The sequence below is a fragment of the Symphalangus syndactylus genome, chromosome 1, assembly GCF_028878055.3.
Source record: "Symphalangus syndactylus isolate Jambi chromosome 1, NHGRI_mSymSyn1-v2.1_pri, whole genome shotgun sequence".
NCBI classification, from domain to species: domain Eukaryota; kingdom Metazoa; phylum Chordata; class Mammalia; order Primates; family Hylobatidae; genus Symphalangus; species Symphalangus syndactylus.
The window spans coordinates 122,298,087-122,320,918 of NC_072423.2; the positions used below are offsets into that span (position 1 = coordinate 122,298,087).

The 22,832-nt window shown below is 52.6% G+C and overlaps 1 protein-coding gene across 10 annotated transcripts in view; it reads left to right on the plus strand.

Moving 5' to 3' along the window:
- Window positions 1-4,631: 4,631 nt before the first annotated feature.
- SCN5A (sodium voltage-gated channel alpha subunit 5) overlaps window positions 4,632-22,832 on the plus strand; it is a 101,704-nt gene continuing 83,503 nt past the window's right edge. For 7 of the 10 annotated variants that reach the window (XM_055282544.2, XM_055282569.2, XM_055282586.2 and 4 more), the window contains exons 1-2: window positions 4,632-4,787; window positions 20,962-21,286. In XM_055282544.2, the coding sequence (XP_055138519.2) occupies window positions 21,014-21,286 (273 nt within the window). In that variant the 5' untranslated portion in view covers window positions 4,632-4,787; window positions 20,962-21,013. Of the gene's footprint in view, window positions 4,788-20,961; window positions 21,287-22,832 lie in introns of those variants that run through there. The other 3 variants (XM_055282551.2, XM_055282525.2, XM_055282593.2) reach the window with 1 other exon arrangement.

Below are 22,832 nucleotides of genomic sequence, written 5' to 3' on the forward strand. Positions count from 1 at the left end.
CAGGAAAACAAATGCTCTCTCAGAAACTGCCCTTCCCTAGCAGAAGTTTGCTTCTGATCCTTGGCCCTCATCAAGTTACGCGGCCGCCACTGGGTATAGGAAAAACTGGAAAGGCAAATACTGTTTGCCTCTTACAGCCTTCATGGAAGAGGCAGGCAAGGAGAAAGAGGGGTGGGGATGAATGTGGAGCAGGCAGAGTTTCTTGACAAGTGCGCCGTATAGATGGTAATGTCAGTGCCCAGTATCAGAGATGTTTTCTCTTGGGCTGGTCAGCGTCTCAATGTGAAATTCCCCAGCCCCCTGCCTAGTGGGAAGTGCACATAAGAGTCAGAGTTCCAGTGCCCAGCAGAAGGAGGAAACCAGGGTTCTCACTAGACCTCCTTACTTTCAGTAAGGCTCCTCAAGCCTGCCTCCACTGTAACAGATGCCCTCCATCTAGAGCTCAGAGATAGCCATCTGCATGAGGCAGGACCAGCCTCTGTTGGGGAGGGCTGGGCAAGGCATTTCTGGGTCTGCTGGCCTTTGTGTGGCCTTTCCCCCAGGCCTCCTGTTCTCAGCCCCAACCTGCATCTCCACCATCTAAGATGCCTCCTGGTCCTGACTGTTTATGGATCTGAGACCCCACTTGCTTCTTTGTCCACCTCCACCCCTGGAATTAGCAGAGTGAAGAAAACAGGAACACAAGACAGTTACTACACTTCCATCCACTTACCTTCTTCAATCTCTCACCTCAAGGGGAATGGATTAATAAAGTGCCGTGGATGCAGAACACAGAACATTCTGCAGTTATCAGAAGCAAAGAACCAGCTGCCTACACCACAACACAGATACAGCTCAAAAGCAGGGTGTTGAGGGAGAAACATAAGGAAAAGAAGGAAATCTAGAACAATACCCATTTATATAAATGAAAAGCACATACACACCGACAGCCATTAATCATAAAAAATGTGCTCAATTTCATTAGTCATCAGGGAAATGCCAATTAAAACCAGAATATGAAACCTCTGCACACCCACTGAAGGAGATAAAATGAAAATGACAAAAGTATTAAATGTTAAAGGATGCATACATTCACTGCTGGTGGAGTGAATACTGGTGGAACCACTGTGGAAAACTGTCTGGCAACATCTGCTAAAAGTGAACACACACTATCCTATGACTCAGCAATTCCACTCCCAGATATGTACCTGGCAGAAATGGGTACATATGTTCATCAAAATTTATGTACTAGAATGTTCATAGGTGTGCTACTCATGAACCCCAAACTAGAAACTACCCAGACACCCATCAGCAGTAGAATGGGTAAAGTCTGGTATATGCACACAATAGGATGCTGTACAGCAACAAGAATGAATGAACTACAACAACAAGCAGCAACATGTGACTCTCATGAGCGTAAAGCTGATCAAAAGAAGCCCGACACAAAAGAGCTCCTATTATACAATTCCACTTTAAATAAATATCAAAACCAGGTAAAACTAGCAAGGGGAATTCGATGTGACTGTAGTAGTTAACTCTGGGTGGGCGTAGCGGTGGTGACAGAAAGAGGGCACAAAGAGGTCTTCAGTGGTACTGATAACATTTGGCTTCTGTGTTGTGCTGCTCACACGGATGTGTTCAACAACAGAAAACCCTTTCAAGTGAACACTTAGGATTTGTGCACTTTTCCATTATGTAGTTTCAATAGAAGTAAAACACAAAAAGAAAAGCTTTGGGCTGGTAGAAGAGAAAATGCATATGCACAAACAACAATACTACCTGTTTTACAAGGATGTGCACATAAAGACCTACTTTAGCACTTAGAGAGGTGCCTGTGTGGAGAAGGAGATGGCAGTGGAGTGATGATGGGGGAAGAAATAAAACAAAAGCACAAGAGAGGAGTAATGATATGGTTAACCCAGCTTTGAACCTGAGGCAAAGTAAAGGCAAACCTTGGGCGAAACTGAGGGGCGAATAAAGGAAATACTAGTTTTTAAAACATTTATCTCTGACAGCCAACAACATGTTCCTCTTATTGCTTTAATTAAATAGGGCTGGCCAGGTGTGGTGGCTCACGCCTGTAATCCCGCGCTTTGGGAGGCCAAGGTGGGTGAATCACGAGGTCAGGAGTTCGAGACCAGCCTGGCCAACATGGTGAAACCCTGTCTCTACTAAAAATACAAAAAATTAGCTGGGCATGGTGACGAGCGCCTGCAATCCCAGAGGCTCAGGAGGTTGAGGCAGGAGAATTGCTTGAACTGGGGAGGCGGAGGTTACAGTGAGCCGAGATCACGTCACTGCACTTCAGCCCTGGAGACAATGCAAGACTCCATCTCAAACAAAACAAAACAAAACAAAAAATTTAAATAGGGCCTGGCAAGGAGAAGGGAGTAGCCAAGATCTTGGCAAGGGCTCTTTGTAGGAAGTGCCTGTCTCCAGACACTTGTTGCCTTTCTCTGCACTCTGAGGCCTCTCTTGGACCACAAGGTGTGCTTTTATGGATGAACTTCTACAGGGTCCGAGCTCTGGTTCCCCATCCCCTGGGCTTCTGTCCCCCTGTTTAAATTCAGGGTGCATGTAGACTTACCAGGCTCAGCCCACCTCTCCTGCTGGCAACATCCAGTTGCCCGATACTAAACAGGAGAGTGAAAACCCCACTTCTGCTACATATGGAAGGAAGGGAGGCAGGTATCCACCCCTACCTCCAGCAGCTTCTATCCTAGCCTTGTCTCCTGCTTGACCTAATGTCAGTTTGCAAGTAGAAGCTTCACTCTGAGGCCGAGAAGCCCGTGATGGAAGTTCTTAGGGGAGGTAGGACCTTCCTGCTACTGTACTCTCCTGCCTGGTAGGTGTGACTCTGGGAAGGCGGTACCGCACGGGGGCTGAAACGTTGACACTGCCTGCACTTCCCCTTCTGGCCGATAGTGGGAGCTGCTAGCCAACGTGAGGCTCGTCAGGCGCTAAAGGCTGGCAGCCGACCTGTGGTCCATCCGTCTGTACCCCAGACACCCCACTCAACTCGGGGCCGGAGAGGCCCATGTCCTGAACTTTCCTGTAGACTGACTTTCTTACTGATCCCCTCCTGCAAGCAGAGCAGCCCCTCCGTATGTACCTAAGGCGTCCAACGAAGCCCCACACCCAGGTCGCAAACGGACGCTGTCCCCCACCCCCCTCTTTGCCCTCCCACCGCTCCAAGATCCCCATCATGGAGGAGCAGGTCCCAGCCTCTGGGCTCCCAAACCCAGCACCGCTGTGCCCTCTGAGACCCTGGCACCCATTTGGCTCTCTAAGAGTGGTTCTTTCTTCTGGGAGCCCTGAAAATGTGGCAGAAAAGTGTACCATCCCTTCCAATGACTGTACTTTTCTCGTGGGCAAAAGCTGATGGCCTGTTTTTTTTTTTTTTTTGGTTGTTGTTTTTGTTTTTTTTTTTTTTGTTTTTTAGAAGCAGCAAGATTTATTGTGAAGAGGGAAAGAACAAAGCTTCCACAGCGTGGAAGGGGACCCAAGCAGGTTGCCCTGATGGCCTGTTTTGTTTGAACAAGAAGTGTGTCCCCATAGGCCCTGGGCATGGGCATGGGAGCAACTGTTTGTCAGCGTATGTCTCCGTGTGTGTGTGCCTGTGACCATGTCTCTGAGTGAGAAACAGTGGGTGTGTAGGTATGTGACTCCAGGCTCTGCGTATGTCAAGGTGAAGGTTGTATGTGGCTCAAGAGGGTGGAGGCATATATATAAAGAGGTATATATATGTATATATATGTATGTGTGTGTGTGTGTGCGCGCACGTGTGGGTGTCTCTGTGTTGGTTGCCTGCTTGCTTCTGGGTCTGGGTGTGTGTTTGGTTCTGTCAGCATGTGCGTCAGTGTGTTCAGGTAGATGTGTACCATTGTGCAGATTTCTGTGGCATCACTAAATGTGTCTCCAGGAAAGTGTGGTTCGAGTGAGCGTGTGTGTCTCTGTGTCAGTGGATGTGTGTCTAAGTCATGTGGGTGTCTAAGTTTGTCAGAGTGTCTTCCTCAGTGTCAGTGTGTGTCAATGATGTGTCTGTCTGTGTTTGTGTCTGTGTGGGTGTGTGGAGGTGTGTATCTGTCTCAGGGTGCATGTGTGTGTCTGTGTCAGTGCAGGTATGCCTATGGAAGCATGTGTCTGTCTCGGCATGAGTGTCAGTGTATGCCCGTGTCCACTTGGGTGGGTGGGTGTCTGGTAGCCTTCCCAAGTCAGCAAGGTTGCGTGTGTGTGTGTGTGTGTGTGTGTGTGTGTGTGTGTATACTCCGGCGTGTGCTGGTGTGTATGCCAGTGTTTGTTAATGTGTGCCTGTCCGCGTCCGCGTGGGTGGCCATCTGTGGCGAAGCGTCCCCGGGTTGCCGTGTGTGTACCCCTGCCTGTGTCTGTCTGTCCGCGGCCGCGTGGGCGGCTGTCTGTGGCTGTGAGCCCCCGGGTCAGTGTGGGAGTGTGCGCCCCGGCGGGCGCCGGTGTGTCCCCCCTCCGAGCGGGCGGAGCGCCACGTGCGGAGCCCCGGGCGCGTCGCTCTGGGGCGGAGCCAGCCCGGGGCCCCAAGCCCCAGGCCGAGCCCAGGCGGGGCCCGCCCCGACCCCGCCCCCGACCCCGCCCCCAGCCCGAGCCCGCGCCGCCTGCCCAGCCCGGGAGCCCGAACGGAGCCGCGGAGCCGAGACGGCGGCGGCGCCCGTAGGATGCAGGAATCGCTCCCCCGGGGCCGCTGAGCCTGCTCTCAGTGCCCCGAGCCCCGCGCCGAGCCGAGTCCGCGCCGAGCAGCAGCCGCCCACCCCGGGGCCGGGCCGGGGGACCAGCAGGTGAGCGAGCGCCCCCGCGCCCGGCAGCCCTGGCCCGGCCGGAGCCCCCTCCGCCTGCCGCCGCCCAACTTTCCTCCTCGAGGGCCGAAGCCTCCAGCCCCTGCGTGCTCCTCCCCTGCCCCGAGTCCGCCCAGCCGCTCCCTCCCCGATCAGTGCCCCAGAGAGCCGGAGGGGGAGAAGGGGCGCAGATCCGCCCGGCTGGAGGGTATCCCCGGGGGAGACGTCTGTAATCACCGTGCGCCCCCCTTCCCTTCCCTTTCCTTCCGGGTTTCCCGGTGCGCTGTCGAGGGCCGGGGGAGGGGGAGCTGCGGCCGCAGCTTCCCGGCCATCCCTGGCGCAGGCTCGGGGAGGGTCTGGGATTGGGACCCGGATACCGGAGGCCGCAGACCCCAAGGTCAGAGCGGCGACTAGGCGCGCAGTGAATGTGGTTCCAGAGAGCGGGGGTTGCGGGGGCTGACTGAGCAGGGCTGGACATGGGGGAGGAAGCCACGCACCCCCTTTCTCTGGGCCTAGGGGGAACCGTCCTCTGGGGCTGTCCTCTCTGTGGGACGAGATCTCTGCGCGTTTAGACCATGTAGAGATCTCGGTGCCCTTTGACGCCCTAAAGGGGCCGCATCTCCTCTATCTGATCTCTGTGCTTCTCGAAGGGGTGGAGATCTCTGTGCGCTGAGATTGGAGAGAGTTCTCTGCCCTCCTCTCTCTGAGCCAGACAGATCCACGCACGCTGATGGGAGGTGGCTCTCGACCTCTGTGTTATTTGATCGTCTTTGGTGGTGCTCTGGAAGAAAGTGGAGGTGCCAAGCTTTGTCCGAGAGGCCAAGGGCTGGTGGGGGCCAGATGTGTGGGGACTGTTAGTGGTGGTGATGAGGACGGGGGGAAATGATGTTGGGGACAAGTCCCTGGCTGTAGGCCTGCCTTGCCAACACCTGTTGGAGAGCAGCGCACAGCCAGATCAGGACGCCGTGGCTAAGATAGTGCAAGACTCACTCTTGTGCTCCTCAGTGCCTTCAGCCCAGCCCCGGGCCATGGGATCTATCTCGTCTTAAGGTCCTGGGCCTATGTTCCATTCCCAGGCATCTGCTCACCTCCTGCTGAGACCCCAGGTGTGTCTCCCAGTGAGCCTAGGCAGTATCATCCAGACAGGCAAACCAAATCACCCCCACCACGCCATGGCATCCCAAGCCCTCTCCCAGGTTCCCACCATCCTTCAGGATCTAGTGGGACCCTGAGCAGCAGAGGTCCCAGCTACTGGGGGCCCAGGCCCTTGCCGCTGCCCTCAACTCCATCTCTTTGACCTCATCTCCACTCAGTTAGAATTGGGCAGGTGCATATGAATCGGTGGTAATGAGTGAGAGGTGGAATGAGGGTGGTCAGGCTGCTGTCGCAGGAGCGTGGAGAGGATGAGATCAGGTGACAGCCAGGGTGTGGAACACAGATTCTATGTTACAGTGTCCAGCTCTGTGCTGAAAAGAGCCTCATTAAACTTTTAATCATGTCATCACCACCATATTGTACAAGCGGGGAAACTGAGGCCCAGAGGAGCTCAAGGACTTATTCAATGTCATCTAGAGAATCAGTGGATTGGGGGCACCGCTCAGTGTGAAGACACCTTGAGATCTACTTTCTGTGGGGCAAATAAGCCTAGAACTGAGCCAGGAGGATCTGAGCAGAAGGGGAACCAGCCCTGGGGTGCCAAGAGCCAGCATTCAGCCCAACGTGGCATGGGCAGCTGCTGTGCTCCAAGGTGCTCGGCCCCCTCTCTGTGTGTTGATCAAAGCTCCTCTGGAAAAATTCTAGGATTGACTTACTCAGCATGAAGATTGGGCTTGGAGGACTGGTGGGAAGCACCAGAGACAGCTGGGGATGGGGGAACAGCGGAGGCTGGTGCCCAGGCAATCCAAAGAGAAGGGAGTCCTGAGGGCAGCCAGGGACAGTGGCAAATTGCAGTTTGTGTTCTGTTCAGAGGAGGCTGGCTTATGCTCACTCTTGGGAACGTTATTGGAAGGGTGTGCAGTGATAGAAGTGTGTCCCCAGAGCCCACTCACAGGAGAGGTGGTTACCTTTGGCCGGAATAGTCAAGAATCTTATTCTAACAAAAATAACCTTCCACACTGGGTTTTGACGGGTGAATAGGAGTTTTCCAGGCAAGGACAGTGCACTCTAGCTGTCAGGACCAGTATGTACAAAAGCACAGAAAAGTGAAACAGCACAATTATTAGTTGAGTGATTCATTGGGTCCCATGGTGTGAGGAAGAGAAGAGCGGAGTTAAAGCCAAGGTCACAGTCACGGGGGCCCTTGTGAGCTCTGCTCAGGAATTGGGAATTTATCCTCAGTAATGTTACTAAAAATAGCTAACATTCACTGAGTGCTTTCTGCAGGCCAGGCATGGCACTAAGCGCTTTATCCGGTTAATCTCACTGAATCCTTGCATCAACCCTAGAGGTAGGGACCATCATAATGGCCATTTTGCAGATGGTGAAACTGGTGGTCTAGAAAGGTTAAATAGTTGCACACCATCACATTTTCTAACTAGCAGAACTTGGGTTTGAGCCCAAGTGTCAATATCTGCTGTGTACTATACCACCTCCCCAGCTCAGACCACAGGTGCCATCCAAAGTCTTTCCATTGAAGGAGAGGTGACTGGCAGCTTACCACAGGTAATAGAACTTATGGTGTCCCATCTTCCTTCTCTGTCAAGTGACATACTGCTCTCCCATTCCCCACCTCCAATGTCTCACTAAGTGAGGTGTGCTGCCCCCTGGCGCACCATGAGAAGAAGAATGGGCAAGTTAAATTTGGGTTGGCAAGCTTGATGAAGAGCAAAGGAAAAGTGACAGATGTTTCATGGTTCTGATTTGAACCTGTTGTACTTCCAGGGACAGATGCTGACATCCAGAAGGTAGTTGGAGGGAAGGGCCCAGGAAGGAACTATGTTCAGGATGGAGATCTGGGCTGGAAATGGAAACTTGGAGTCTTCAGCAGAGGTTGGTCATTGGAGATGTGGCACTGAGTTAGATTGCCCAGCGAGAGTGCAGACCTGGGGTTCTCAATCCTGGTGACATTAGCATCACTTGGAAAGCTTTAAGTAAAAATACTTATGCTCAGGCTCCAGCCCTAAACATGCTAATTCATTTGACCCTGGGATGGGGCCTGGGCATCAGGAGTTTTGAAAGCACCCAGGTGATTCTAACGTAGTGTAGAGGGTAAGAAGGAAGGGGATTGAGTCAGGAGCCCAGAAACACTCCCACCATCAAAGCAGAAGTCTGCAGAGAAGGCTGAGAAGGAGCAGCCAGAGAGGTAGGAGGAAAGCCAGGAGTAGGAGGCGCTGCAGAAGGCAAGGAGAGTGCCCCGCTCAGGGGGGAGGGTAAGTGCCCTGTTTCTTTCTGCTGAGAGACTTAAGGTACATTCTCAGAAGTTCATGGATAGATAGAAAAAGAATGAATAATTTAAAAAGAAGTGTCCATTAGATCGAGCCATGGTGAGGGTGCTGGTGACCTTGGTAGGAGAAACTCCACTCAGCGCCCGCAGAATGTAGTGCCCAGCACAGACAGGTTCTTGTTGAATGAATGAATGAGTGACTTGGTGGGAATGGAAGCCAGTTTGGAGTGGGTTGAGAAGCGAGCTGGAGGTGAGGACGTGGAGACAGTATGTGTAGACAGCTCTTTCAAAGAGTTTGATGGTTGAAGAGGGAGGAGAGAGATAGAAGGGAGCTGGCGAGGGGTGGGGTCAGGGAGGGCTGTCGGGAGAGCCTGGAGTGGACACTGTGGGCATGCGTGTCCGTGCAGCACATCGCCGTGCAGGAGCCTGGGGGAAAGCCTTTCCCTCAGTGAGGGCTGCAGGTCTGTGAGTTAAGATCGTACCAGTGAAGTGTGTAGTGGTTACTATTTGTTCAGGGGGCAGTCGGGAAGGCCTGGGTAGAGGGAATAACTCTTACTGTGAATCTCTGGGAGGGAGATTTTGATGGCAGGAAATGTGATTCCTGCTGAGGGTGGCAGGCAGAAAGGGAAGAAAGCCCTTGCTCTGCAGAGAGAAGGGTGTTCTAGAAAGCCATATTTAGGGACAAGATGAAGTTGTCTAGGGCAGGTATCCAGGGTGATAGGATTGGGAGAAGGGAGCTGGAGTAAAAGCCCTGTGGCTAAATACATGAAGAAGGCAGAGAGAGGAAAAGCAGGGCCAGTGGGTAGCCTGTGGACAGAGGCTGGGCCCCGTGGGGAGCAGACCCACTACAGGGCTGGCCAGGGCTGCAGGGGAAGCCTGGGATGGGAGAGCCCCACAGCCTGCTGCCAGCCTAGGCTGCCCTGATGCAAGGGTCTGAGGCAGAGTTCATGCCTTTGGGCCATGGAAGGTTCTAGAAGGTGTACAAGCTATAACAATTGTTCTTATGAAGTTTACATAAAAGTAGGGAGATACCGTTAAACCAATCCATACAGAAGATAATTTGAGATAGGGGCTAGTGCTATGAAGGAAATACAACAGGACAATGTGATGGAGAGACATGGGGGTGACTCTAGACTGGCTGGGCAGGGAAAGCCCCTTGAAGGAGGAGACTGAACTGAGACCTGAATAACATGAAAGAACCAAGCCCGAGGAGATCTAGGGAAAGAATGTTACAGAGGGAACTGCAAGTGCAAAGGCCCTGAGGCAGGGGCAAACTCTGTGGGTTGGAGCAGAGGGAATGGAGTGGGGATGGAGAGGTTCTGTGCCTCTGTTTCTGACCCACCCCTTCAGACTTCCCATTCGGCTATGCACAGCTTACACCACTCGCCTCAGGCTGGCAGCGGTTCCTGGGGATGAGACTATTTTTAGACAGAACTCTCCTCTCCGTGGGCCTAGAACATACCGTGTCTTTTTAAGATGATCAATATGGAATGACGCTATTTATAGAGACCCCACGTCAATTCTCGGAACCTGGGACCCCCAGTGTGGAGGAAGTCCCAGGACCAGGCTTTGTGGAGGTAGGCACCACCCCTGGCACAACACTGGAGCCATCTGACATCAATTCTTTAACACTTATCTTACCTTCTCCACCCCGCCTGCCGTCACTTGTCTTTCCTGAAGAGCCACAGCCATGGGCTGGGGAGCTTGGTACCCACAGCCTCCCCCTGCAACTTCATTTCCCCAAGGGGTACCTGGTGTGCCCCAAGCCCAACATAAAATTTAGTTGTGATTTGCGAAGCCAGAGTCTGATAGAACAGTTTCTCAACCTCTCTTGTCCATTCCTCACTCTTGTTTACTATTCTGGAGGGGCAGGAAAGGACAGTGAAAATTCTTAGGACCTCCTAGGTTCGCCTCAGAGGGCCAGGGAGAGATCCGCCCAGGACAGGAAGAATGCAAGGTTGAACTTAGGGGCTGAGCTTCCCTGGTGGGAGGTCAGTGTGGCCCAGAGCAGCCAGGGGAGACTGCCTGGAAGAGGTGGGACTGGTGCCCCTCCACAGAGGATGCACAGAATTTGGAGAGGTGAGTGCTCAGATCATGTGGCTGGGCCTGTTGTTGGGAGAGAATGTCTATGCGCTGAGGCTTCAGTTCTTTCTCTCTTCTTCAGTTTCTTCTTCTGTTTAAATCTCCTAGGGAGGCAGTGGAAAGTCATGTCCCCACAGAGGTATTAGCAGAGTGGAGGGATGGCGCTGCTCTCACAGCATCTGTGTGCAGCCAGGAGGGTCCCTTGTCCACTCAGAAACCCCTGTCGTCATCACCAAGGGCTTTCCCTGGCCCCCTAACAGCCCTGGGTGGCCGAGGCTGGTGCTGGCTGCCCCATAGGCTCCAGGTCACACGGGGAAGTGGGCAGAGCTTAGACAGGACTTCACCCTCGCCCTTGCCCAGGGAGCCCCCGTGGTTTCTGGGAATGGATTTTGAACAGGAGAGAGGCTTCTCCTGGCACCAGGAGAATGGTAAATGCCGTTCTGGTGGGTATTGATTCCTCGAAGGCCTGTGCAAGGCAAGAGGCCGCTTTCAAAGAGATGGCAGAGCAGAGAGAGGTAATCTGGCTTCAGGCACCACATCGGTTCTCAGGGTACTCAAGCTACCTTAGCCATCCCCCTACACTCAGGCTAGGCTGGGAGGTACCCCAAATGGTCTAAGATGGGGGAAAAAAATCAGACCATGGGTGGGACCAGCCCAGCCCAATCAGTGCACCCTGCCTGGCCATCAAAGCCCCAGTCTCACTGACCTGCGCCAAGTGTAGGAAAGTGGCCCAGACAAGCCCCTCAGAGCCAAGGTGCCCGCCCGTGGCTATGCAGCTCTGCTGCCTCTGGGCATGCTCCTAGGAAGAACCCCAGCCCCGCATGCATTCTGTACTGAGCCCAGGGCTCCACTCAAGGGACACCAGCTGATGTGGGGTACAAGGAGGCTAAGGGCCAGAGGCCACCCACCCCAGCCTCTGTTCCTCATGTTCTGCTCATAGACGTGGTCGGAAGAAGACACGGGAGCTCAGTCGGCCATTTGCAGCGACAGCCTCACCACTGTGCTGGGTCAGATGCAGCACAGACTGCCAGTTAAATAAAGCGACAGCTAGTTGCCAACAAAACTGGAAACCCAAGGAAAGCCCCCACTTGTTTGCTGAGCCGAGGTGCCTATTAGATGTCTAATTGCTGAGCTTCTGTTTCAGGAAGTCTGAGGGAAGGAGAGAAAAAAACTCCCTAAGGATCCCTTGGGGCCTATGGTCCCCAGAGATAGCTGGACTTCAGGTCCCTTCCAGTCCTCGCCTTTTATGATCAAATTAAGGACGTGTCCCCAGATGGGTGACTTGTATTCACAGTGCATTACACAGGGAGCTTAGATCACACTCGCCAACAAATAAAAGGTAAAAATCTCAAACATCGTGTTGAGCAAAAACAGCCTGACACAAAAGAGCCCATAAGGTAGAATTCCATATGCATGAAGTTCTAGAACAGGCGAAACCAACCTAGGTGATGGAAATCAGAGCAGTTGACTGAAAGGAATAGTGGGACTTTCTGGGGTGAGGGGATGTTTACTGTCTTATTGGAGTGGCATTTACACAGGTGTATGCATTTATCAAAACTCATCCAACTGTATACCTAAAGCATTTTCTTGTGTTTAAAGAATACCTCAGTATGAAAGAATATTAAGAAAAAAAGGTTGCACATTTGGCTATAATACATCATGGACACTTTTGTGGCATAACTTTAGGCTGGTTGATCGGCTTATTTCCCTCTGGACACCAAGAGACCCTAGAGGTGGGCCTCCCAGGTTTCCATCTCTCTTGGTGCACACAGTAGGTGCCCCATAAATGCCTCAGTTGCCATGGCATCAGTGCACAGTTCCTCTGTGAAGCTTTTTCTCAGCTCAAGTATTGAGAAAAATGAGTTGGAAGGAATTGAGCTAGAAAGAGACTTAGAACGCTGATTGCTGTCTCGGGCACCTGTGTGCCATGAGGGTGTTTCCTGGGCCACATGTGGGCACCTTTCTGGCCTGATTATGTGTACCATGTGGGTTTACACAGAGATGGTCTGGGGCCTGGGGTGGAATGCCCCTGGGTGACCGAGCTGGCTCTCCAACTCTGGGTCTCTGTGGTTTCAGGGTATTAGACCATCCAGGTCCCCGCCCTGGAGACCCATGGCCAGGGGCAGTGCTGCCTTGGCTGACAGCAAAGTGCCACTCAGCATATTCTAGATCCCCTGTGGATGGACCTGGGCATGTGTAAAGGGGCTGACAAAGAAGACTTGGGCCTGGGGGAGGGGGGTGCCCTGTACCCTGTGGAGGGGGTACCTGAACGACCTGAGCCTTTTGCAGTTCCCCTGGCCTGGCACCCAGACACTGATGAACAGTCGATGGGTTGAATAAGCTGCTGCCAAGCCCCCAGCCCCCATCCTTACTGTGGGCAAGGGCTATGAAGAAAAAAGCAGGGCCACCCGCCTTTCAGGGAAGAGAGTGGCTACCCCCAGGCCAGTTTGTCCTTGGGAGGTGGGCGAAATTCAGGGCTCAGGCCAAAGAGCCCACTCTTCCTCAGCTCCCACCTCTGGAGGGGGACCCAGTCTCAAGGACCCCCATTTCATTTCATCCCTGCCTGGGGAATCACTTCAGCAGAGCAGCAGAGCTAAAGCGGGTGGGGTTTTCCTATCAGCTGAATTAGCCTCGGCTTCAGCCTGGGTGTTGGAATAAATGAGATGCAAATGCATGTAAATGAGGGCATTCCCCAGCTTCAGGGTGGGTGTGTTCTCCTCCACCTCCGAGAGGGATGGGGATGATTCTGCAGGACTTAGCAAGATCGCTGGAGGTGGAGATTAAGAGTAGAGAAGGACAGGCTCCTCAGACTCTCCCGTCTCCCCCAGAACTGGGCTCCAGACTGGACAGGGTTAATGCCTATGCAGCCTCAAAGGAGCGGAGCCTGTGGGGAGCTGGTTAGCTGAGGCCCCGTGCAGGGACGGACCAATATGCCTTTGATCTGGGAGCAAGGACCTGAAAGCACAGGCCACCAGCACCAGCTGGCACCCCCACTGAGCCTTTGTCCAAGCTGTTAGCCCGGGAGAGCCGAGACTGTGCAGACAATTGCCTGGGCAGGAGGGATGGTCTGAAACTTACTGTCGATCCCTCCCACTTACATCCCCCACCATCCCAACCTGTGGCTTAAGCCTCCACAACCACCCACAGCCACTGCCAGAAACCAGGATGGCCACTTTCTGGTCTGTGGGGGACAATGCTCTTTCAATCCTTCCCTGCGGCCCCAGCCCCCAGCCCCACCCCTAAAGCAGGTAGAAGTCTTCCCCGCCCCCTGCCCCCGCCCGAGACAGAGTGTCGCTCTGTCACCCAAGCTGGAGTGCAGTGCAGTGGTGCAATCTCCACTCACTGCAACCTCCGCCTCCCGAGTTCAAGCAATTCTCCTGCCTCAGCCTCCTGGTAGCTGGGATTACAGGTGCCCGCCACCACGCCCAGCTAATTTTTTGTATTTTTAGTAGAGATGGGGTTTCACCATGTTGGCCAGGCTGGTCTCGAACTCCTGACTTCAGGTGATCCACCTGCCCCGGCCTCCCAAAGTGCTGGGATTACAGGCATGAGCCACTGCGCCCGGCCTCAGGTAGAATTTTTTAAGGGCTTAGGGCCTGGTGGCTGGAACTTGATGTCAGTGCCATCCAAGAGAAATATAATATGAGTCACAAACGCAAGTCACATATGCAATTTTAAATTTTCTAGCAGCCATATTTTTTAAACTAAAAAAAGTGAAATTAACTTGAACACATTTTATTTAATCCAGCATAATACTATCAAATATTATATTTAACTTGTAATCAGTATTAAAAGTTATTAACGAAATAGTCAACCTTCCTTATTGTACTAAGCCTGCAAAATGAATGTGACTTTACAATAGCACAACTCAGTCCACAGTAGCCACATTCCAAGCACTTGGTTGCCACATGGGGTGAATGAGTGACCACTCTGTTGTTGGACAGTGCTTGAGCTGGAGAGAAAAACTGCTGGGGAATCGGTTCTGCCAGGAAAACTGCTGACTCTTCCGGCATGGGCAGAAATAGGCTAGGTCTCCCTGGGAGCATCTGGGCTGCATAGAGGGAGAACCAGGCTCAGATGAGGCTGACAGGGCTGACTCTTGGCCTTGAAGTGGGGGTCACAGACACAGTCCAGACAGATGGGCCATAGGCAAGCCATAAGCCTTTATCCCACTCTCTGCACGTAGAGGCAGGAGGCAATGTGGTGCAATGGGTAGGCTCACAGGCCTGGCTTCAGACAGACTGGGGCTCACTTCGTCTCTCCTAGAGTCAGATTTCCCATCTGTAAAGCGAGGCTAATAAGCCCCGTCTTCCTAGGATTGTTGCAAGGATGAAGTAAGGTGATCCACGAACAGCACTAAGTGCAGCGCAGGGCACAGAATGAGCATGTGATGCTGCTGGGGTGGCCCGTGGTCCAGTGCCTGGGGTTGGAAAAACTGATGTCTAGAAAAGGGACTAAGTCACAGTGTGAGTGTGTATCCAGGCAATAGGAAGGTTAATCTCACACTCCCTCATTCTTTCATTCCTTCATTCACCAGTCCCTGCTTTGGGAGACCAGGACAAAAATCCAGGGGAGAGGCAGGCGTGCAAGTAAACTAGTCCATCCTGTGCTGAAGTAAGGATGGGAATTCAAGTGTGCCAGGAATACAGAGAGGAGGGAAAGAGCCAGCCCAGGCAAAGAGGGCTGGTGTGGGCAACAAGGAGGCCTTCTGAGCTTGATCTCTCATAAGAATAATAATAACAATAACCACAAGAGCAACTAAATTCATTTGGCACTTTCTGTGTGCCAAGCATGTACAAATATCAATACATTTATGTTTCACAGCAGCCCTATGAAATAGATATTATTATTAACCCCATTTTACGAATGGGAAAACTGAGGTAGAGAAACATCAATCAATTAATTTGCCCAAAGACACAAGACAAATGCATGGCCAGGGCCCAGATTCACTCAGGTGAGCTGGCTTCCAAGCACAGCCCTAACCAATTCCTTATCCCTAGGAACAGGAAATCTTCAAGAGCGCGAGGTGGGAGGCCAGAGCGGGAGGCAGAGGTGGATGCAAGGCCTGGTTCTCTGGCTCAGGGCATTTCCTCATTGCCAATGTCAGCAAGTCTGGGTGAATTTCCTTGCCAGCCACCACACTCTCTTTACTGATGACTCTTCCTCATCCCCTCATTATCTGTTGTTGATTTGGGATCCATCACTTTGGGAAGAAAACTATTCTGTGTAGTCATTTTTAGGACCATATACAAAATGGGTGCTGATTAAATGTTCACTGAATCATTCAATTAATAAAATGAGTCTGTGAGGTGTTGATGGGTTGACATGTTCTCAAGGAAACAATGCAGTTGCCTTACAAGCAGGGCTAGAAGTTCTGATGGGTGACTCCAGGCAAGGAAGCCTGGAGTGAGCGAGGTTCCTAGGTGTTATCTCCACATTTGGGGGCCTGTGGATGACTGGGGTGAAGTTACAGCTTGTCAAGCTACATCTAGTCCCATTCTCCTGTCCGTGGTGTTGCCAGGCCAGGAGCACCCAGACTCGTCTTTGGAGGGAGTCCCGTCAGCCAGGGTAGAGAGCAGGGGCCCTGTGCTCATCTGTGGAGTATGATCAGAGTGTGATCAGGGAGTCCTGACCTCCACCTGTGGGGAGTGAGCTCCTGTTTTGAGGGCACCCACACCCTTTTCCTGAGCCTCTTCTTTAGCACTGAGGGGCAGGCAGAAGGGGAGTGCCCTGTGGCCGGGCAAAGCTGCACTGTGTTCTGAGGTTGGTGAGACTGCAAACCCTAGGTGCTGGGTGCTCCAGCCCGAGGTCACCCCAACTGCAGGGAAGGAGAGAGGAGCACAGAGTGGAGGAAGCCCACAGAGATTTTCTAGGAAGCCTGGGAACCACTTCCACACAATGCTTTGCATAAATTTACATGGCAAAGCATATTCTTTGCATGCGGTGTTCCAGAGGCTCTGATTCCAAGGAGACCAAAATGCCAGACGTGACTCAGGAGGTTGAAGTGTGCCTTCCTTTGCGATCAGGGAGGGGAGTGAGTAGGGAGGGGCTACAAGGAGAGGGGAGGCTCCCCAGGGTGACCTGATTTGTCCAGGACTAGGGGGTATCCCAAGGTGCAAAAATTTTACTGCCAAAATGAGGAAAGTCCCATGTAAACCGGGACGGAGTAGTTCCCCCCACATCCGTCTCCCACCTCAGACAGTGCCTACAGCTGCACTCTACCTGCCTGGCTATTGTGTCCTGTCATAGCAGTGTCACCATTGCTGATTGAGCACCAGCTGTGTGCCTTTGCATTCAGAAAACCCTCCTTCAGGAAAGCCAGTTGAGAAAACAGTGCAGGGAGATCTAGTTTCTGGTGTCAACAGTTAGTATTCTCCTTGTGCAACATCTCTACCTTGATGTGAATACACATACTACGGGGCCTGTCAGTAACCAGCAGAGGCCAGGAAGGGGCCAGAGCTGGGTGACGGGGCACAGAGGAAGGAGTCATTGTGGGTGGGTGGGCAGTCAGAAGAGGTGTCCTGAAGGAGGTAGAGTGGGGAGGAGAGCAGGAGGTGACTCTGGCATCACTCAGGGAACACAGAATGTTGGAGAATGTCTAAATCTAGGAGCAGGGGGCTGCATGTGTGGGATAGAAGGAAAGAGGGAGGCACTGCCATGGTCCAAGCAGGGGCAAGGAGGCCTGTCCCAGGGCAGTGATGTTGGGTGAGGGTTGGGAACTTGTGGCCAGTGCCAGAAGAAAGGGTGTCAGGAGGAGCCAGTCTGGAAAGGAAGATTCACAGTCTGCTCCCATCATGAGCTCTCAGGAGCCTTCCGGATGCAGGGAGGGATGCATCCAGTTCCAGAAGCTGATGAACCTGGGGCAGGATGGAGTTGGGGGTGGGGCTCTAGAGTGAAGCCCAAAGGACAGGGAAGCCTGGCCCCAGAAGAGTGCATAGCCGGATGGAGTGGTCCCAGCCTGATAAGCTGCGGTAGGGCTGGTGCAGATGGCCAAGCTGATGCAGATGGAGCAGCTGTCCTGGGGGGGTGGAGAATCATGAGGTGCTGGCAGCTAGGGGATGAGCAACTGTGGTCTTACAATCAAGCCAGGTCCAGCCTCCCCAAACTCTGGGGCTATGTGAGACCAAGACCAGGGGCCCCTGCTTACCTATTTTCCCCTACAACCTTCCACAGCCAGGGGATGGGTTCTGAAATCTGCAGACCTGACATCCTAGGCCTGAGGGGTGTGGCTGAACCTGAGCCCAGAGCATCCTCAGACCACCCCGAGCCCTCCTCACCCTGGCAGCACCGGAAACCCTGCAGCCGGGACTCAGCCAGGCTTGGCCACAGCAGGGCGTGGGCCCTGAGCTGCTAAAGGAAGGGCAGGGACAGAGCCAGGTGCAGGTGGTGGGAGAACAAGGTAGAAAGCGGATCCCACCCGCCCACCAGGAGCCGCCTGGGGGCCCCAGAGACAAAGGACACTCTTGGTAGGTTTACTTTGGAACATGAGGCTGCCCGGCTGCTGCAGCAGAGAGCTTCATCTGGAATCTGGTTTCAGCAGCTCCCCTGGGCAGACTATACCCCTCCCAGGCCAGGGCCCTGAGCGAAGGGATGCTCTACTGGAGGCCAGCTGGGATAGGATCCTTCTTAGGACCTAGGGCTTCTTCACCAGGCCTTGGATGGAGCAGATTGGAGAGGGTATGGGAGGACTTGGACATAGGACATCTGCCTCTCTGGTCTTTGTCCATCCCACAGGGCCACTGCAAGACTCAGAATGGAATTTCTCAGGTCCAAGGTTGGGGCAGACTGGGGTCCCAGTCCACACCCAGAAATGACACAAAGTCCAGGTAAGTCAGAGCCAGAGGCCAGGGGAGTGGCTGAAACCACTCACAGTAAGAGCATTATAGAATCCCAGAAAGGACTTGGAGGCTCACCTCATCCTTCTTTACAGATGAGGAGCTGAGGTGCAGAGGAGGGGACCCCAGGGTCAGCACCTGAGCAAGGACCAAGCCAGGGTTTTAACCTTTCTCTACCAGTTGAGCGAAGCCCATCTCAGAAGCACATATTTTGAGACAAAATAAAACACATAGGATTAAAAAGGAAACCAGCTATATTGAAATACAGCTATCGGAACACAGAAACCAATTTTTGATAGAGTAGTATATGTCTTTATTCATGTTTTAAATATTAAGATCTAGCAGCAAATCTAAGTGCTATAATTTTAAAGTCGTGATGAGTATTAATGTTATTTGAGAGGCCAGCAGCAACTGTAACACGACAGGGAAATATCTGCAGTTTCTTTTGGTCACAATTTCTGCTTTGTTGCCTACATTCACAATTGAAGGAACTGCTAAATTTGAATTAGAGGTTAGTGAGAAGGAGATGCGATTTCTCCCCTAAATCTCTCCACCACCCCTTCACGGAGTCTGTTAAGAAGGGCCCCTGAACCATTCATACATAGACAGGCAAAACTAATCTATGCCATTAGCAGCGAGGAGAGTGGTTCCCTGGGCAAAGGAGGGTTAAATACTCCTTGTGACTGGAGGGCAGCCTAAGTCTGAGAGACTGGGAGCATTTTATCTCTCTGTCTGGGTGCTCGTTACCAGATGTGTTCCGTTTGTGGAAATTCTTCCATCTGTACACTTACGTGCATGTAACTGTATGAATCCTTTATTTAATACAAATTAAAAACACACCTTTACTAGAACAGACGTATGTGCAGGTGTAAGCTTGCACCCGCACACGCACACTCTGTCTCTCTCACACACACACAAACCCTTGCCAGTGTGTACCAGTGAGCCTCTGCAGATCCATGGGCGTGCATGTGTCCCCACAACCCTTGCAGGCATATGGACACAGATGGATACAGTGAGACAGAGAACACTATTTTTAGGAAGTAAGTCCAAGCAAAAGAGGTGGCTTCCCAATTTATGGAACTGATTGCTCACAGTGGAGAGGGTTGCCCCGTAAGAAGCTGCTGTCATCCAGACTGTTTTTTTTTTTAATTTTTAAAATAAAAAGACAAATGAGTCTTATTGTTTCTGTAAAAATAATGCAAGCTCATTTTAAAGAATTCAAGCAATGAAGACAAGTATAAAGAAAATAGTTTAAAATTACCCAAATTTCCAAGAGCTAAGAAAAAGAAGTCCTCACTCACATGCATTGATGAGTGTTACAGATGTCTGTCTGTTCACTCAAAGATGGAAGGGAGACAGGGAAATGCTTTTGTAGAGTGGAAACCTACTCCCTCACCTGCTATTTTTAACAAAGATGTTCCTTTAACTTTACTTGAATGAAACAAGAAAAAGACACAGAGTGGCTCTTAACGTGCGGGTCCTGGGACCTCTGTCCTGCCTCCCTTCACAAATTTCAATCCACACTTCCCCAGGGACGAGAGGTGCCCTTTTGAGTCCTGAATGTGTTGTGTTTGCTCACTATTTACCTGTCTTTTGGCCAGGTGCCTGCTTCACAGCAATCCAGGGTTCAGGGCTGCGGCCCCAAAGTCCAGGCCGTTTGCCGGCCATGTGCAGGGGTTGGTACGGCAGCGGCTCGTTGGGGTCATCAGTGACATGTTTTGCAGAAGTAAGATCAAGGCAAAGTTGACCCTCGTGAGGGAAAAGGATTCTGTTCTGGCAGAGATATCCAACAGGTGTCCACCGTGCCCTCTTGAACGGGTGCCCACCATTCCCTGGTTTGATGTGGTCATTAGCGATGCAGCCTCCCGGCTTGGTGTCACAGTCAGGAGCTGCTCCGACCACATCCTGTTTTGGTGGGGCAGTTGGGACGCATTCTTCTGCCTCGGTGTCATAGGCAGAGTGTGTTCACATCAGGTTCTGGACTGTTTGAGGCCACCAGGGGCCACATTCTCCCGGTTTGGCGTCACATGCCTGTGCTGGCTGGATGTCCTCGCTGATGAGTGGTGGCCATTTTCCGGTTCTGCTGTCACTTGGGATCAGCATTCATTTGTTCACATTTGGGAGGAGGGGAGCAAGGAGCAGTATGAGGAGCCAGAGATACTCCATCAGCTCTTCCCATTTTTCTTTTTGCAGTATGATTCAATTTATTGCTAGAATTTTATTTGGTTATTACAAAATCTGTAAGCATGTATGTATTTTTAAAGGGGATGGGGGAGATGGAAGGCAGAGTTATCTTCGGGTTACCTAAAGTGCCAGGCTAATTTTAACCTTTCCAAGGAAGGGAAATAGCTCAGATGGGCAAGGGAGGCATTGCCCATTTTTTGAGCCACATTGTTTCAGAAGGTTTCTGCACCCTGGGGATTTCCTTGGGAGCCTCTCTGCAGGGGCTCCACCACAGCTGTGTACGCTAGGGTGCTGACATCTGGATGACAACTCCAAGCTGAGAAATGTCTCAAGTGATGACAGTTAAGAAACCAAAAGATGCAAGTGTTTCCTGTTGTGTGGAATGGGGCAAAAAGAAGGTGCTTGGATGACACAGTCACTCTTGCCTGCTTGAATTCAGACATGCTTGTTAGGAGGGGAAAGGGGAAGTGACCCTGCTGCCTGTCTACATGCGTGTCCCGTAGCCTGGGGGGCTTTGGGTTTACCCAGGCCAGTGTTGCCCAGGTGTGCCTGTGGAGTTGTTGGCATCCTGGGGTCTGGAGCCTCTCTGCAAATGGTGTCCCTCCCTCCACCAGCACAGGCACCCCCAGGAGGTCTGCCCACCCTGCCCTCTGTCCCTGGGCATAGCATCAGGCCCATTGCCTCTGTCTTCCAGCTTCCCCACAGGCAACGTGAGGAAAGCCTGTGCCCAGAAGCAGGATGAGAAGATGGCAAACTTCCTATTACCTCGGGGCACCAGCAGCTTCCGCAGGTTCACACGGGAGTCCCTGGCAGCCATCGAGAAGCGCATGGCGGAGAAGCAAGCCCGCGGCTCAACCACCTTGCAGGAGAGCCGAGAGGGGCTGCCCGAGGAGGAGGCTCCCCGGCCCCAGCTGGACCTGCAGGCCTCCAAAAAGCTGCCAGATCTCTATGGCAATCCACCCCGAGAGCTCATCGGAGAGCCCCTGGAGGACCTGGACCCCTTCTATAGCACCCAAAAGGTGACTACCACCCACCTCCAGCCCTGCCTACCCTTCTGTGCAACTCCCTTGTCAATGGAGCAGAGGGGGAAGAGGGCCTGGCCTCCATATGGGGCTCTGTTTAGGGTGGCTCACGAGGCTTTGGGGGAATGAGTCACCGGTGATCTATATTCCAATCACCTTAATTTTGGAATTCTGGAATAAAAACAGGAATTATGCAGCCTGAGATGCTGGTTTGGTGTAATGAAGAAGAGAGGGTAGCCTCAGGGAAAACACGCCTCCTGTGACTACCTTCTTTGGGAATTACATGTGGTTAGATTTTCACCCCTGAAGGACTCCTCCCCGTTGTGTGGTGTGTGTGTGAATTGGAGTCAAGCCCTGAGTTCTGGCCTCCGTTTGGGCCCTGCCTGAGTTTGGGCCACACAGCATAGCATGTGGTCCTTTCTCCTTAATGGGGACAGCATATAGTCCCCACACCCACGAACTATGCATGGCTATGCTGGCTAGCTCAGGCCACGGCCACAGCAGCAGTTCCCTGAGCTTTGAGGGCTGGCAATGGGACCAAGAAGGCCAGTGGAAAGTCTGAGAGGGATGGAGAGGGCAGTGATCACTGGGGGATTTTGGGGGGAGGGTGGCGCGTGATGTTCTGCCATTGTCCCTTCTGATCATAGGGAAGGGAAGTGGCTTTTGTCCACTAGGGCAAGGAGACTCAGGCTTCCTCCTAGCATGGCTCCGACCCATGAGGTAACTGCCCCTGTCAGAGTCCCCCGCCCTGGCCTCCCTCCTCCGGATCTCAGGCCCATTTGTGCCTCATCCCTGCACCCCACTACACACAGAGCTCTCGCAGAGGCTTGGTCTCCAAGCTACCCACACTTCTGGGCCTTACTTCCACAGGAAGGTGGATTGAATTTGGGGGAGGTCTTTTTCTCAGAAGGCTGAGTATGAGGAAGACAGTGGCCAGGCACAGTACTGCAGTCAGCACCAGGCTGAGGAAGCTCATAGGGGTCAGACAGGGCTGGTGTGGCCAATGCAAGAATGTGACTACAAGGGTGTGTGACTGTGGTTTAAGACCAAGAGCCTGGGGATGAGCCTGGGGCGTGTCTTTGGGTGTGCATGCATGCATTGGATGTGTGAGTGGTTGTGCATATGAAGTAAAAGCCCACCCAGTCCACATAAACAGGTGGGGGAGGAGGCCTTGAACTTGGTCCTACTCCCAAGCCCCCAGCTGAACTTTCCCTTGGTTCAAGTGACTCCAGTGGAGTCCAGGCCAGGTTGGGGCCACAGCTGGAGACAGAATGAGGCTGGAAGGTGGGCTTAGTCAAGGTGGGCCGGCCTAGGTCATGGTTGGTCAGAGATGGAAGTAGGAATTGGGGTTGAGGTTAAGGCCACAGCTGGTAGTGAGTCAAGCTTATGGGGAGAGGATGAGTGGCGATTAGGCTGAAGTTAGCTGGGACAGGCAGGCTCCACGGCAGGTGGACCCGACTGAGGTTGAGGTCAAGACTGGACTGGGCTTTTGGGGGCTGGTGGCAGCTGAGCCTGTGAGAGGTCAGGGACACCATCTCTTCTG